This window comes from Lentinula edodes, assembly GCF_021015755.1.
Source record: "Lentinula edodes strain Le(Bin) 0899 ss11 chromosome Unknown C8R40scaffold_23, whole genome shotgun sequence".
Taxonomy (NCBI): domain Eukaryota; kingdom Fungi; phylum Basidiomycota; class Agaricomycetes; order Agaricales; family Omphalotaceae; genus Lentinula; species Lentinula edodes.
In genome coordinates this window covers 511217-523988 of record NW_025764329.1, presented here as the reverse complement: position 1 = coordinate 523988, position 12772 = coordinate 511217, and the positions used below count along the sequence as shown (strand labels likewise).

The window sequence follows — 12772 nt, the reverse complement described above, 5'->3', positions numbered from 1 at the left end:
AAGATCATCAACCCAGATGCCCGGTTCAAGACTCCCCAACAACAATCATTGATTTCCAGATCCGTATCTGCAAATTTGTAAACGGTAAGAATGGTTCACTGAACATCAATTAGTAGAAGATCTCCGGTTCTCCTTACCCAAATGAAGACAGATAGATAGAGGCGCAGCAAACCGTGCCTAAGCGAAAAACAGGCGCCAAGAGCATGTGTGAAGAGGTGTTCAGAGAAGGCAGAGGATGACTGACGATGACTATCTCTCAACACGATGCTGAGCCTGCACAAACTTACTTGCCTCCTTGTATGTACTACAAACGAAACGCAAGACACTCGGCCCGCAGACCGAAACGTAGGCTTCCGCATAAAACGGACATCTTCCCAAAACATAGCGACGTTCCGTCGCGGTGCTTTTACGAATTTCACCAAGGACAAAAAATCTGTAAGCACCAGGTAAGCACTGTCCTTGTAAGTAATGAAAGCGTCTGATGTGAACAAGTGCGTGGAAATATTCACACAACTACTTACTGAGAGCTGAGAGACTACTTAACCGTGCAGACTTGTTGATATTCTTGCTTGTTGATGTGCTGGCAGTTGTACAGTGCTAGTTCTTTCCGCAACACAGTAGGTCTGAGATTGAAAATATTGAAATACTTAGAGGAGAACGCTGAAATCCTCTCCCACAAGCACATGCGCTATAATTCTTCCTTTCCACAGCCTCCCTTCCACAGCTTCCACTTCATATTGTACTCGCGATGATCAACCCGCGCTTGAGGAAAATGGAAGGCCGTAGTAGTATTATTATGTCCATTGTGTACTGCTTATGTAAATGAGATTTTAATGGACAACGACGAATGAACTATGTATAGGAGAGTATGAGGTACTGATATGAATTGATCTTCCGAAGCAAAAGGCATTAGAGTGGAATAAAAACTCGTCCTTGGACCTCGCGAGTCGCAACTGTTTGCAAGAAGGATCTTCTGCGCATCAACCGGGACCGAAAACAAAACACTATTTACTATGACCATATAGAGTCATTTGGTGATAGCTCATGAAGGGTAGGATGGGTGTAGATAGTCGCTCGTCGTCATAGACGCCAACTCACCTTTGTGACGCTGGTTGTCATATCCGCCACCAGAACGAAGAATGACTGAACCTTGCCCCATATCGTGAATTAGCTCGATAAAAGGTCCGAGATGACCTCTTGATCAACAATTTCAGTTACCAAGTTATGACTGTAAAATGAAAATCCATTCAAACCATGAACGCTCAGCGTAGATTGGGGGATAACAAAGGAACAAAAAGAAACTTACTTACCATCTTCCCTTGCATGAGAGCCAAAACCCGCGAGGTTAAATCCCGAATCCTGTATTTACAGTAACATGTAAGCAAGCAGGTGATGTGAGCGAGAAAGCCCTTGCACAACATTGATATGAAATATCAGAAGTTGCCAACAAGATCCCGAAAACATTGCTGCGAATCCTGCAGATAAATCTAGAGACACAGAAAACAAGGATTGAGGACATCAGACGAAAACTTGTGAGTAGGGACTAAACGGATAAGGCGTACAAGTTGCGTACATACTTTTGTGGCGTGGTTGTGTACGCCGGATGTTCCCCAATCTTCAACCCGACATAGAACTGGACCTAGTACCTGGTTTGAGATCCCGCCACTAGGATAGTTAACCGGTGGCTATCGGATGAGATGGCCCTGCAGCGGTTTAACAAAACTTTGCGTCCATTGACCACTCGACCAATCCATGGTAAGATTAGCGCAGGGTAAAACCTTCGTATAATAATATCCGTTGACCTGAAGGTTGTATCAAGTTGTATCACGAAGAAAGACTATCGACTTACGTTTGATAAGATAGAATAATACGACGAATTGCGTGGCATTTGGAAGAAAGATGGTCATTTAACCGATATTGTGCAGAAATTTGTCGATATTTGCAACTAGGACTGGCTAGTAGTAGCACTTCCCATGAGATGAAAGGGCCGCGGGGCACGTCTCTTCAAGATTGGATACTAAAGAAAATTTCAAATGCAGGGCCGAACTGACTCGAGGTAGTCTGCATCTGTCTGCATTTGGATGGGAACCATTCCCCCATATGGAGTAAGTCGAAGTAAGGCTTATTCTACAGACAAGTCGCTCACCAGTGACTTGAGAAATTTCCTAACCATGGCTAAACCCTGGAAACCACTTACACTTCTTGGAAGATTGAGAACACAAAGCATTGAAGTACACGCCGTCACAACAGGAGAAAAACAAGAACACGTCCCGTTACACCGAAAGGTAAACGATACCCAAGGTTACTGGATATGAACTTCATTTCAGTAAAAGCGAAATGAGTATGGCAATTGCGACTCGAATCAAAGAGGCATGAGGGGTGAACGTACAGTGTTGGAAGGTCAATACCTCTGTGGATCCGAACAGAAAGACTTCCCTTATTGCTCATGATGAGACACGACACATTCGAGACGACCTTCGAAGATGTAGATGTAGACAGATTTGATTGGAGGGTGGACTAGTCCGATGTATTCATATAAGCCGTAGATGTATTGCTCAAGCCTCGCATATGATACAATGAATAATTTGGATGGCCACTGATGATCCAAAGAAACACCATGGCGAATGAAGAACAACGCGTGCTTACGTGAATAATCTAATCTCTTCTCGGTAAGAGTTGCCCCAGTTCCATTTCATCCAAGTCTTCTTCTTGTGCGCGAGCAGGAGCAACATTCAAGCCCTCGTTCATCTCTCGCTTGACACATAACTGTTCGGCGATAACGATCGTCATAGCTGTCCCGGCAAGAACGACTGCCCAGAAGAATATTGACGTCGGGACGGATGATGAATAGTACGTTGTTAACACGAGGTGATTGAAGGCAAGAGTAATAGCGAAATCGAGGATAAGGCGCGGTCGGCGGACGAGGATGTAAAGGTAATAAATGCTTAAGGACAAAATAAGTACAAAAAACATTCATGAATGTCTTACAAGGTGACGTACTCTGCGGAACAGGCTAGCATCCAACAAAAGGCAATGATCCATCCACGGATGGGATCCATACCGCCTCTTAGCTGATCTTCTCTCCATGTAAAGCCTAATATTCTGCCTCCACTCCAAGCCCAGGAATACGAGCCCCACTTTTCACTGTCATATATACCCCGAACTGTGGGTCTTCCTGCCATTTCTCTCCAGTCCATAATCATTCCTAAATTCGGTTCTCGTAAACAAAGAATGCGACACAAAAGTCGAGTCGACGAACCAATGTTACTGGCACCTCCTTCATATGCAAGAGATGTCGGCTCAGCAAATACTGTAAGTAGTGGCGGAATGAAGATCGATAATGTTATATAATGAAGAGTTTGCATTGAAACAATCTGGCAACTGAGAATTCAGCTTCAGTTTGTGGATTGAGCGAAACGGGACTTGCCTGTGAGATGAGAAGGATAGGATCCCAGTTCGATATTTGAGAAGTCATATCGTATATGCCGGTTCAGTGATGGGTGGATACATAGAGTTAGCAGCGCTATTGCCTGTTGTATGTAATTGTCTGCAGGTCGTGGATTTTTCTTCGCATCTGGTTGGTTTTGTTACATAAACTCAAGGAAATTTCGGGCCAAGCCTCGCGCCGAGGCCGGAAAGCCCCGGTCCGGAGCGAACCCAGCATACCCAATGATTGCGGATCTACACACTACTGACGGACCAAGTTTTCCCGGCCGAAAAATATAAAGGGAAATTTTGGAAGCAAACTGCCGATTTCCCCTCAGTCATTAATTCTCATTTACGGGAAGGTATGGTTAGATTTGACGCTTGATTTTCCGTTTGTTTCCCATTTGATCAATATGCTATTTATCATAGAATAAAGATGACCTTTTGCTTTAGATAAAATATGACCTTTTGCTTTAGATAAAGCTAATCTTTTGCTCTAGATAAAGTTAATCTTTCCCATAAGATAAAAATTATCTTTTGCATCAGATAACTTTCACATTGCGCGCTTGTAAAATTTTGAATTTTACCTTCGCGAATCCAAATAAACCTAAGCACCTGTGGATGTGAGTGGCAACATCTCCCGCAATAGCCCATTTGGGCAAACAGTATCAATATATCGTGACATGAATCTCTATCAGAACAGGTATGAGAGCGCTATAGGCAGAATGATAGGGCGCACCAGTACAGACTAGTACTAGAATACTCACTTATTCAACTTCGTGCCACACATGCCACTAGGTGCTTAAAATTATTTGGATTTGCGAAGGTAAAATTCGAAATTTTACAAGCGCGCAATGTGAAAGTTATCTGACGCGAAAGATAATTTTTATCTTATGGGAAAGATTAACTTTATCTAGAGCAAAAGATTAGCTTTATCTAAAGCAAAAGGTCATATTTTATCTAAAGCAAAAGGTCATCTTTATTCTATGATAAATAGCATATTGATCAAATGGGAAACAAACAGAAAATCAAGCATCAAATTTAATTATACCTTCCCGTAAAAGAGAATTAATGACTGAGGGGAAATTGGCAGTTTGCTTCCAAAATTTCCCTTTATATTTTTCAGCCAGGAAAACTTGGTCCATTGGTAGTGACAGACTTCCACCCATTGTAGTATGTTGTATCTTCCATTTCAGGATCATCTGATACCTGTACAGGGAGATTGAGCTTGCTTTGTACAAAAGGCTTTCTGAATTACATGCATCTGCAAAACCTGCTTTTTTTGGCTGATTTTCTGAGAGCAGGTGAGAGCCCTTCCCAGCAGCCAAAGCACTCAGAGCAAGTTGAAAAATCTGCTCTCAGTGATTTGGACACTGGAGAGTGCTCTCCAGCCAGTACCCTTGTTTTGGCAAATATACAGGTTTTGCAGATGTGTTAAAATCATATATACCGGCAAGCCTGTGCCTTTAAAGATAAAGGGCTGGTCAATATCGAGTACAGAGGAGAGAGTAATGAGTAGCAGCCAAGCCAAAGAATGGCAGTAATGCCAATGATGAGGAGCAGACCAAAGGACTTATAAGTCTTAAGGTCAAGACAAAGAGAGTTTAAGGTGACAAGTCACTAAAGATACAAGGACTAGAGAGACAAATTAAGATCACCTTGCTTGCTAAGTCCTTTGCCACCCCGTCTTTGCCAAGCACCCATGCATTTTTTTCACACATTAAGCGCCTTTCTATTGTTTCTTTCCTGACGTGTCCCTCTGTACTCATCTTCATTATCCTTATTTTATGTCTATTCCTACATACTCGCTCCATAATCCCCGCTTTGACTGCCATTTCCTTTCTTCTATTCAGACTTCTTTTAACCCAATGCACAACTTTTTAAACATTCGGAAATATTCATTTGTCAAAGATGTTGTGGGGTGATTGTGTACTGGAATGCGTGAAATTGCCCAACGTGCATCAACTCATTATACACATACCCTTGAAAGACGAGGGGTTGAGCAGCAGGTCTTTCAAGATGCTTTACGGGATGTTATTCACTGTCTGAAAGCGACCAAGACTGTTTTTAACTTTGTGTTGGACATTTAGCTCAAAACAAATAATATGTAGTGCCATGTTTTGATTCATTTGCAGCTCTTACTTGTTACCCTATGAGTGAATAAAAATGGTTTGAAAGAAGAAAACATACATCAAGCAAGGTTCGTCGTGCCCTGCAGGGGTCCGCTAGTGGTCTAAGTCAATCTTATTGTGATCACTTTTTTTCATCTTTTTCCTTATTTTGTCTTATTTTTTTTATCTCCCTTATCTCATATCTCATCATATCTTGTCTTGTATTGTCACCTGATCTATTATTCATGATACAACATGCACTTTTCATTTACTTATATTAAACACAGCAATCTTACAACATATATACAGCATGGCAATCAAGCTTTTATCCTATATACTAAAAAGCAATGGGTTAGGCACTCAAGTAATTTACATAAGCAGCTCTAGGATCCAGCCACTACACTCAGCCTCACTGCATAAAATGGACTCAATGATAAACACCAACATTTATTATTACTAATAGTGTCATTATCCTCAAAGTCTGATAGTGTGGTGTGTTGTACATATATGAAATGACACAGTGTATATCCTGAACTTGAAATGCCTGGATTCAATGTCTGGAGAAAGTCATGCATATCACAACTCTGACAATGCTCATGTTTGCTCATGCCAGTGATTTTCAGTATCCTATTGAGTATTTCAACAGGATCAATAGCTCTGAGCTTCCTGTTTAAAATTGAAAATGATGCTCAGGAATCTGGATCCAACTGCCAGCTCTGCAATGACAGTTGGGCATTAATTCAAAGCAATAACTAATAATAAGTGCAGAGGAGCAAAGCAAGGACTAATGGGGCTTGGGGGGCTTGACCCCAACAAGCTGTAAACCCAGCTGTAGCTTGCAGTATGAGCAAAGCAAGCCATAGTGAAGGCACAAATGCTCTCCACCCAGCACCTGGCCAAGGGCTGAGAGCAGATCCCAGTACTGAAAGCACTAAGTGCTTTTGCTGCTGGGAAATGCTCTCAATTGCTTTCGGACCCTTAGCCGAAAATACAGGTTTTGCAGATGTGAGGACAGGAATGACCTAGTAGTAGCTCTAATTGCGAGATGTGACCCTTAAAGGGGTTCCTAGAAGGTCCAGGGAGGTCCCTAGGACAATAACAGGTGAAGATAGAGGTAACCGGTAACGAGCTTACCTCATTTTTGTGTGAAAGAGAAAGGAAGGAATTAAATGGGCACTCCAATCAACCAATCTAATACACAATATGTGAGCTTACTGCTATCAAATTTATTTAATAGCAAGGTGTAGCATTGTAAAAGGTTCCGCAAAGCTTTGAGAGCTAAGGAAAAGCTTCAATCAATCAATTTGAATCGTTTTAAGGATTCGGTATATTCCTTTGATCAAGGTAGATTCAGCACAATTTGTAATTTAGTTGCATTGATATGGGTACATCAAGAATTGGGGATTTGAATCAAAGTAAATTAAAACCAAAACACACCTATGGAGAGCTAGAACTATGTGCTGGCACAACCACACAGCGTGATTTGCCCTGAAGACCAATGACTGATCCTAAGTTTGAAGAATACCCAACAGTTGGATATAACTTCTCACAGTCACAAGGAGCAGAACACGATGTTCCTATACTTGCAAGTGCCGGGCTCAAATGGCTGCTAGCAAAGAGGTTTCAGTCTGGCAGGGGTGTGTCTTTCCTTTTTATGGATTAGCACTGCAACGTCATCCCAAAATCACTTGTATTCCAGATACATTGAATTGCTATTTATACATACAGGATGTAGAATTGCACAGTACAGTTAATTTAATAAAATAAACATTTGACCACAAGGAAACTTCTATAATAGGTCATACATCATTTAATTTGAGTCTATTCATTCTCATTTGGTCCATATTGGTTCCAAGATTCGAGCATACCTCCAAACATAGGCAGGTACTTCAGTATTCATTTAATTTAATTGCTTTGAAGAATGACTCGAATGGTGTCCAGCTGTCATTGATGCTCAACACATCTTTTGATTGTTTGTTATCTTGTCCGGAGGCAAATTAGCTCTCCTTGTTTCTAATCCTATCAATCTGATTCATCTGGATTAAACTAATTACTTCTCTCTTTCAATAGACACCCATTGTGCCTATACTCTATCAAGGGAGTTGTGCATAGTATTCATTTAATTGTATTCTTCAATATTTTCTATGTCAGGACTCTTTGACATTCATTTGATATGTCTTCGGAGCCTTGCAGTACTTTGATTATCTTTCTAGTTATTTTCCTCAACCATGCAACCTGATTGGTCTATTAGACTAAATCACAGTCTTTTAGTTTAATGCATGATCTTGTTCTAGAATGTATATTTAACAATTCCTGAGTTCTAGAAAGTCATTTTGAGTCAATCCTTGGCTCATGGTCACTTGAGTAAGTTTTTCCAAACTCCTGCCAGTGTAAGGTCCAATAAGAATACCCTTGGTATGTCACACGTGAATGGTCATCCTTCGGATGTAGTCCGAGTATGGTATAATCCTGCTTGACAAACAGGTAGACTTTTATCTGAAGGTAGTATCAGGGATGGGTAAACTAACCAACTTGTGGTAGTATGGGTATAGGGTCCCTTCAACTATTAGACTGATTCAGTATTGACTTTGACTGTCAATCTGGGTCTCAATTACAGTCCTCTTGATACAAATCTACGTGTGAAAGTGTCACAATTCACTGCATAGACATCTAGCCAAAGTTTAGGTGTGTCACCGGGAACTAGGAGACGTAGGAGTGTTGTGTAGTATGACTTGTAGTAGCTAGGAATGTCAATGTAGGATCATTATAGCTAGTAGATGATGGGAGGTTCAGATATGAGAGCTCCCAATAGAGTGTGAAACTGGGAAAGAGGTCCCGGGAGGTGGAGGTAATGGTTGATGTCCTCAAGCGGTGGAGGTGGTAATGGAGAAGTGACACATAGTTGAAGATGATGGGAAGCTTTGACATTACCTAGATCAAGGTCCCAGAGTGTTAAGATCATGTACACCGTGTAACCGTGCCAGGGCCACAAGGTGTCTAAGTGCGGGAGGTCGAGTGGGACAGTAGTGAAGCTATTAACAACACCGCCGTTACGCCGTTATTCCCTGGAGATCGAGAATAAAGAAGAGAGGAGCTAAGTAGCAGCCAAGTCGGAGCGGCGGTATCGCCGGTGACGAGGAGTGAACCAAAGAACGTTTAAGTCCTAAGGTCGAGTAGAACGTGCTTCAAGGCATTGAGCCTGAAGACTTAGAGAAGAGCTAAGTTGGGAAGGGAGATCTAAGTTGATAATTAAACTGAGGAACTACAGTAGCGTACAGGCAGTATTTATATCTACGGAACGGCACAGCGGAGCGGAGCGCCAGACTAACTACTAGGAGCTATACGTGTAGTACCTGCAGGGTAAAGTAAAAGACAATAAGGAGAGACTAGAACGAAAGGGTATGTGTAACGAGAAAGAACAATGGAAGTGAGATTACAATAAAAGGTAGATCTTCGGAATACCGAGCGGCGGAATGGAGGCCCGAGGCATGGACTTGACACAGAGCTCATGAAGCAATTAGAGAACTTGAGGAGGCTTGGGGGAGGTTGGCTCACCACAACAATAGATGTTTGAGGAGCTTTAGTATTGGTTGAGGGAAGTTGAAGACTTACTCAGATTGCTTAGACATGAAGTAAAAGTGTATATTGGATCGCGTAGATGATTGTTGAGACGAGAAACAGAGGTAGAGAAACTGAGATAGAGAAACAGAGAGTAAAAGGAAAATCCGTATAGGTAGCAGGTACAAAGGGACAGGGACTGAACCTATGTAAAGGGTATGTATTAAAAATATCCCAAGCTGGCATTTGGGATGCTACAAGACTGCTGAAATAGGTACAGAGAAGTTAACAAGGGAGCATTGGGGGATCTGGTATATGTAAGGTAAATGATTGAGATTAGGTACTAATGGGGTTGCTGTGATGGGAAGTTCCTGGCCTGAAAGGGGTTAAGTACATGCATGCTTGTATTCTGGGAGGTATGGTGAGTTATTAAAATTGGGGTGAGGCAGTGACACGCCTAAATTTTGGCTAGACGTCTATGCAATGAATTGTGACACTTTCACGCATAGATTCGTATCAAGAGGACTGTAATTGAGACCCAGATTGACAGTCAACACGTATAGCTCCTAGTAGTTAGTCTGGCGCTCCGCTCCGGAGCTGTGCCGTTCCGTAGATATAAATACTGCCTGTACGCTACTGTAGTTCCTCAGTTTAATTATCAACTTAGATCTCCCTTCCCAACTTAGCTCTTCTCTAAGTCTTCAGGCTCAACGCCTTGAAGCACGTTCTACTCGACCTTAGGACTTAAACGTTCTTTGGTTCACTCCTCGTCACCGGCGATACCGCCGCTCCGACTTGGCTGCTACTTAGCTCCTCTCTTCTTTATTCTCGATCTCCAGGGAATAACGGCGTAACGGCGGTGTTGTTAATAGCTTCACTACTGTCCCACTCGACCTCCCGCACTTAGACACCTTGTGGCCCTGGCACGGTTACACGGTGTACATGATCTTAACACTCTGGGACCTTGATCTAGGTAATGTCAAAGCTTCCCATCATCTTCAACTATGTGTCACTTCTCCATTACCACCTCCACCGCTTGAGGACATCAACCATTACCTCCACCTCCCGGGACCTCTTTCCCAGTTTCACACTCTATTGGGAGCTCTCATATCTGAACCTCCCATCATCTACTAGCTATAATGATCCTACATTGACATTCCTAGCTACTACAAGTCATACTACACAACACTCCTACGTCTCCTAGTTCCCGGTGACACACCTAAACTTTGGCTAGATGTCTATGCAGTGAATTGTGACACTTTCACACGTAGATTTGTATCAAGAGGACTGTAATTGAGACCCAGATTGACAGTCAAAGTCAATACTGAATCAGTCTAATAGTTGAAGGGACCCTATACCCATACTACCACAAGTTGGTTAGTTTACCCATCCCTGATACTACCTTCAGATAAAAGTCTACCTGTTTGTCAAGCAGGATTATACCATACTCGGACTACATCCGAAGGATGACCATTCACGTGTGACATACCAAGGGTATTCTTATTGGACCTTACACTGGCAGGAGTTTGGAAAAACTTACTCAAGTGACCATGAGCCAAGGATTGACTCAAAATGACTTTCTAGAACTCAGGAATTGTTAAATATACATTCTAGAACAAGATCATGCATTAAACTAAAAGACTGTGATTTAGTCTAATAGACCAATCAGGTTGCATGGTTGAGGAAAATAACTAGAAAGATAATCAAAGTACTGCAAGGCTCCGAAGACATATCAAATGAATGTCAAAGAGTCCTGACATAGAAAATATTGAAGAATACAATTAAATGAATACTATGCACAACTCCCTTGATAGAGTATAGGCACAATGGGTGTCTATTGAAAGAGAAAAGCAATTAGTTTAATCCAGATGAATCAGATTGATAGGATTAGAATCGAGGAGAGCTGATTTGCCTCCGGACAAGGTGACAAATGATTGTACCAAGTGATGAACAGCAACAACAGCTGAACACCATTCGAGTCATTCTCCAAAAACAATTAAATTAAATGAATATTGAAGTACCTACCTATGTTTGGAGGTATACTAGAATCTTGGAACCATTATGGACCAAATAAGGACATGTAGATTCAAATTAAATGATATCTGACCTATTGTAGAAATTTCCTTGCGGTTCCGAACATTTATTTCATCAAATTAATTGTACTGTGCAATTCGATATCCTGTATGTATAAATAGTGATCTGATGTATCTGGAATACAAGTGATTTTGGGACAACGTTGCAGTGTTAATCCGTAAAAAGGAAAGACACACTCCCACCAGACTGAAACCTCTTCACTAGCAGCCATTTGGGCCCGGCACTTGCAAGTATAGGAACATCGTGTTCTGCTCCTTGTGACTGCAAGAAGTTGTATCCAGTTTTTGGGTATTCTTTGAACTTAGGATCAGTTGTTGGTCTTAAGGGCAAATCATGCTGTGTGGTTGTGCCAGCATATAGTTCTAGCCCTCTGTAGGGGTCTGTGTGTTTCGGTTTTAATTTACTTTGATTCAAACCCCCAATTCTTGATATACCCATATCAATACAATCGAAACACAAATCGTGCTGAATCTACCTTGATCAAAGGAATATATCGAATCCTTAGAACGATTCAAATTGATTGATCAAAGCTTCTTACTTAGCTCTCAAAGCTTTGCGGAACCTTTGCCAATGCTACCCCTTGCTATTAAATAAATTTGATAGCAGTGAACTTGCATATTGTGTATTAGATTGGTTGGTTGGAGTGCCCATTAGATTCCTTCCTTTCTCTTTCACACAAAAACAAGGCAAGCTCGTTATCTGGAGCCCACCGCGAGGGGTGGTTTTGAAGCTACATTTAGCTTGATTAATTAAATTGAATGTTTGTTTGGATTATATTTGATTATTTGGTAGAAGTGTGTTGATCTTTGTGATACCATTTCTGTGAACTGTCAACATTAGTTCATCAGGAAAACTGCGTACTTCGAAGAATTCGGAGAAAGCAGGAGTATTGACACCAGAAGAATATCGTAAAGCAGGAGTTGTATTTGGGAGATCTACGTTCGGCACATCAGCTCAAATTCTGTTTCTAGAGGAACAGGATCATCTATATCTCGAGGAAGACTTACATCTTTACCGAGGAATTTGAAGAAATCTAATCTCAATCCGAAAAGGAAGAGAAAAGAAATTAATCCGATTGATATTGAAGAAGATATAATTGAATTGATTACTCCAGAGTCAATTTCAACATCTTCTACATCGATTGAATCAATTAAATTGATAGATACGTTAAATCAGACTATCTCTCAAACAAGTAATACGATTGAACCAGTCAAAATGACTACCAATAACTATGGAATGCCTGCGTTGTCAGCTGAAGCTAAGGCTGAGATTGACAAAGCCAGTGCGAAACTTCCAAGAAAGTATAAGACAGCACTGTTATTTGATATAACTGATCCAAGTCAAATAATACCATGGTTCAAAGCTACTGAAAGCATATTCGAACATGGAGGAATTACATCTGACGAGGCTAAAGTGAGATTAGCTTTAGAATGGACATCTTATAAAATGAGACAAGCATTAAGAGTCTTTGATTCGGTGAAGAAACCGAATTGGGATCAATTTAAAAAGGATCTGAAGAATATGTTTCCGCAATCTGTAGGAGACGAAAGAGGATCTAGATTATTGCTTGAACAATTGGTCCA

General features: G+C 41.3%; 1 protein-coding gene across 1 annotated transcript; it reads right to left on the bottom strand.

Moving 5' to 3' along the window:
• Positions 1 to 2458: 2458 nt before the first annotated feature.
• C8R40DRAFT_349012 (integral membrane protein S linking to the trans Golgi network-domain-containing protein) lies at positions 2459 to 3587 on the bottom strand. Its single transcript, XM_046234794.1, has 4 exons — positions 3428 to 3587; positions 3260 to 3374; positions 3001 to 3205; positions 2459 to 2944 (listed from the first exon to the last, which is right to left on the bottom strand). The coding sequence occupies exons 1-4, from the start codon at positions 3473 to 3475 to the stop codon at positions 2656 to 2658; spliced, it is 657 nt and encodes a 218-aa protein (XP_046085154.1). The 5' UTR covers positions 3476 to 3587; the 3' UTR covers positions 2459 to 2655.
• Between the last annotated feature and the right edge of the window lie 9185 nt (positions 3588 to 12772).

Coding starts and splice junctions, on each gene's coding strand:
- C8R40DRAFT_349012 (XM_046234794.1), bottom strand. CDS start 3,475: ATGACTTCTCAAATATCGAACTGGGATCCTATCCTTCTCATCTCACAG. Junction 3,375..3,427: donor CTATCCTTCTCATCTCACAG/GCAAGTCCCGTT, acceptor CTCAGTTGCCAG/ATTGTTTCAATGCAAACTCT. Junction 2,945..3,000: donor ATGCTAGCCTGTTCCGCAGA/GTACGTCACCTT, acceptor TTTGTCCTTAAG/CATTTATTACCTTTACATCC.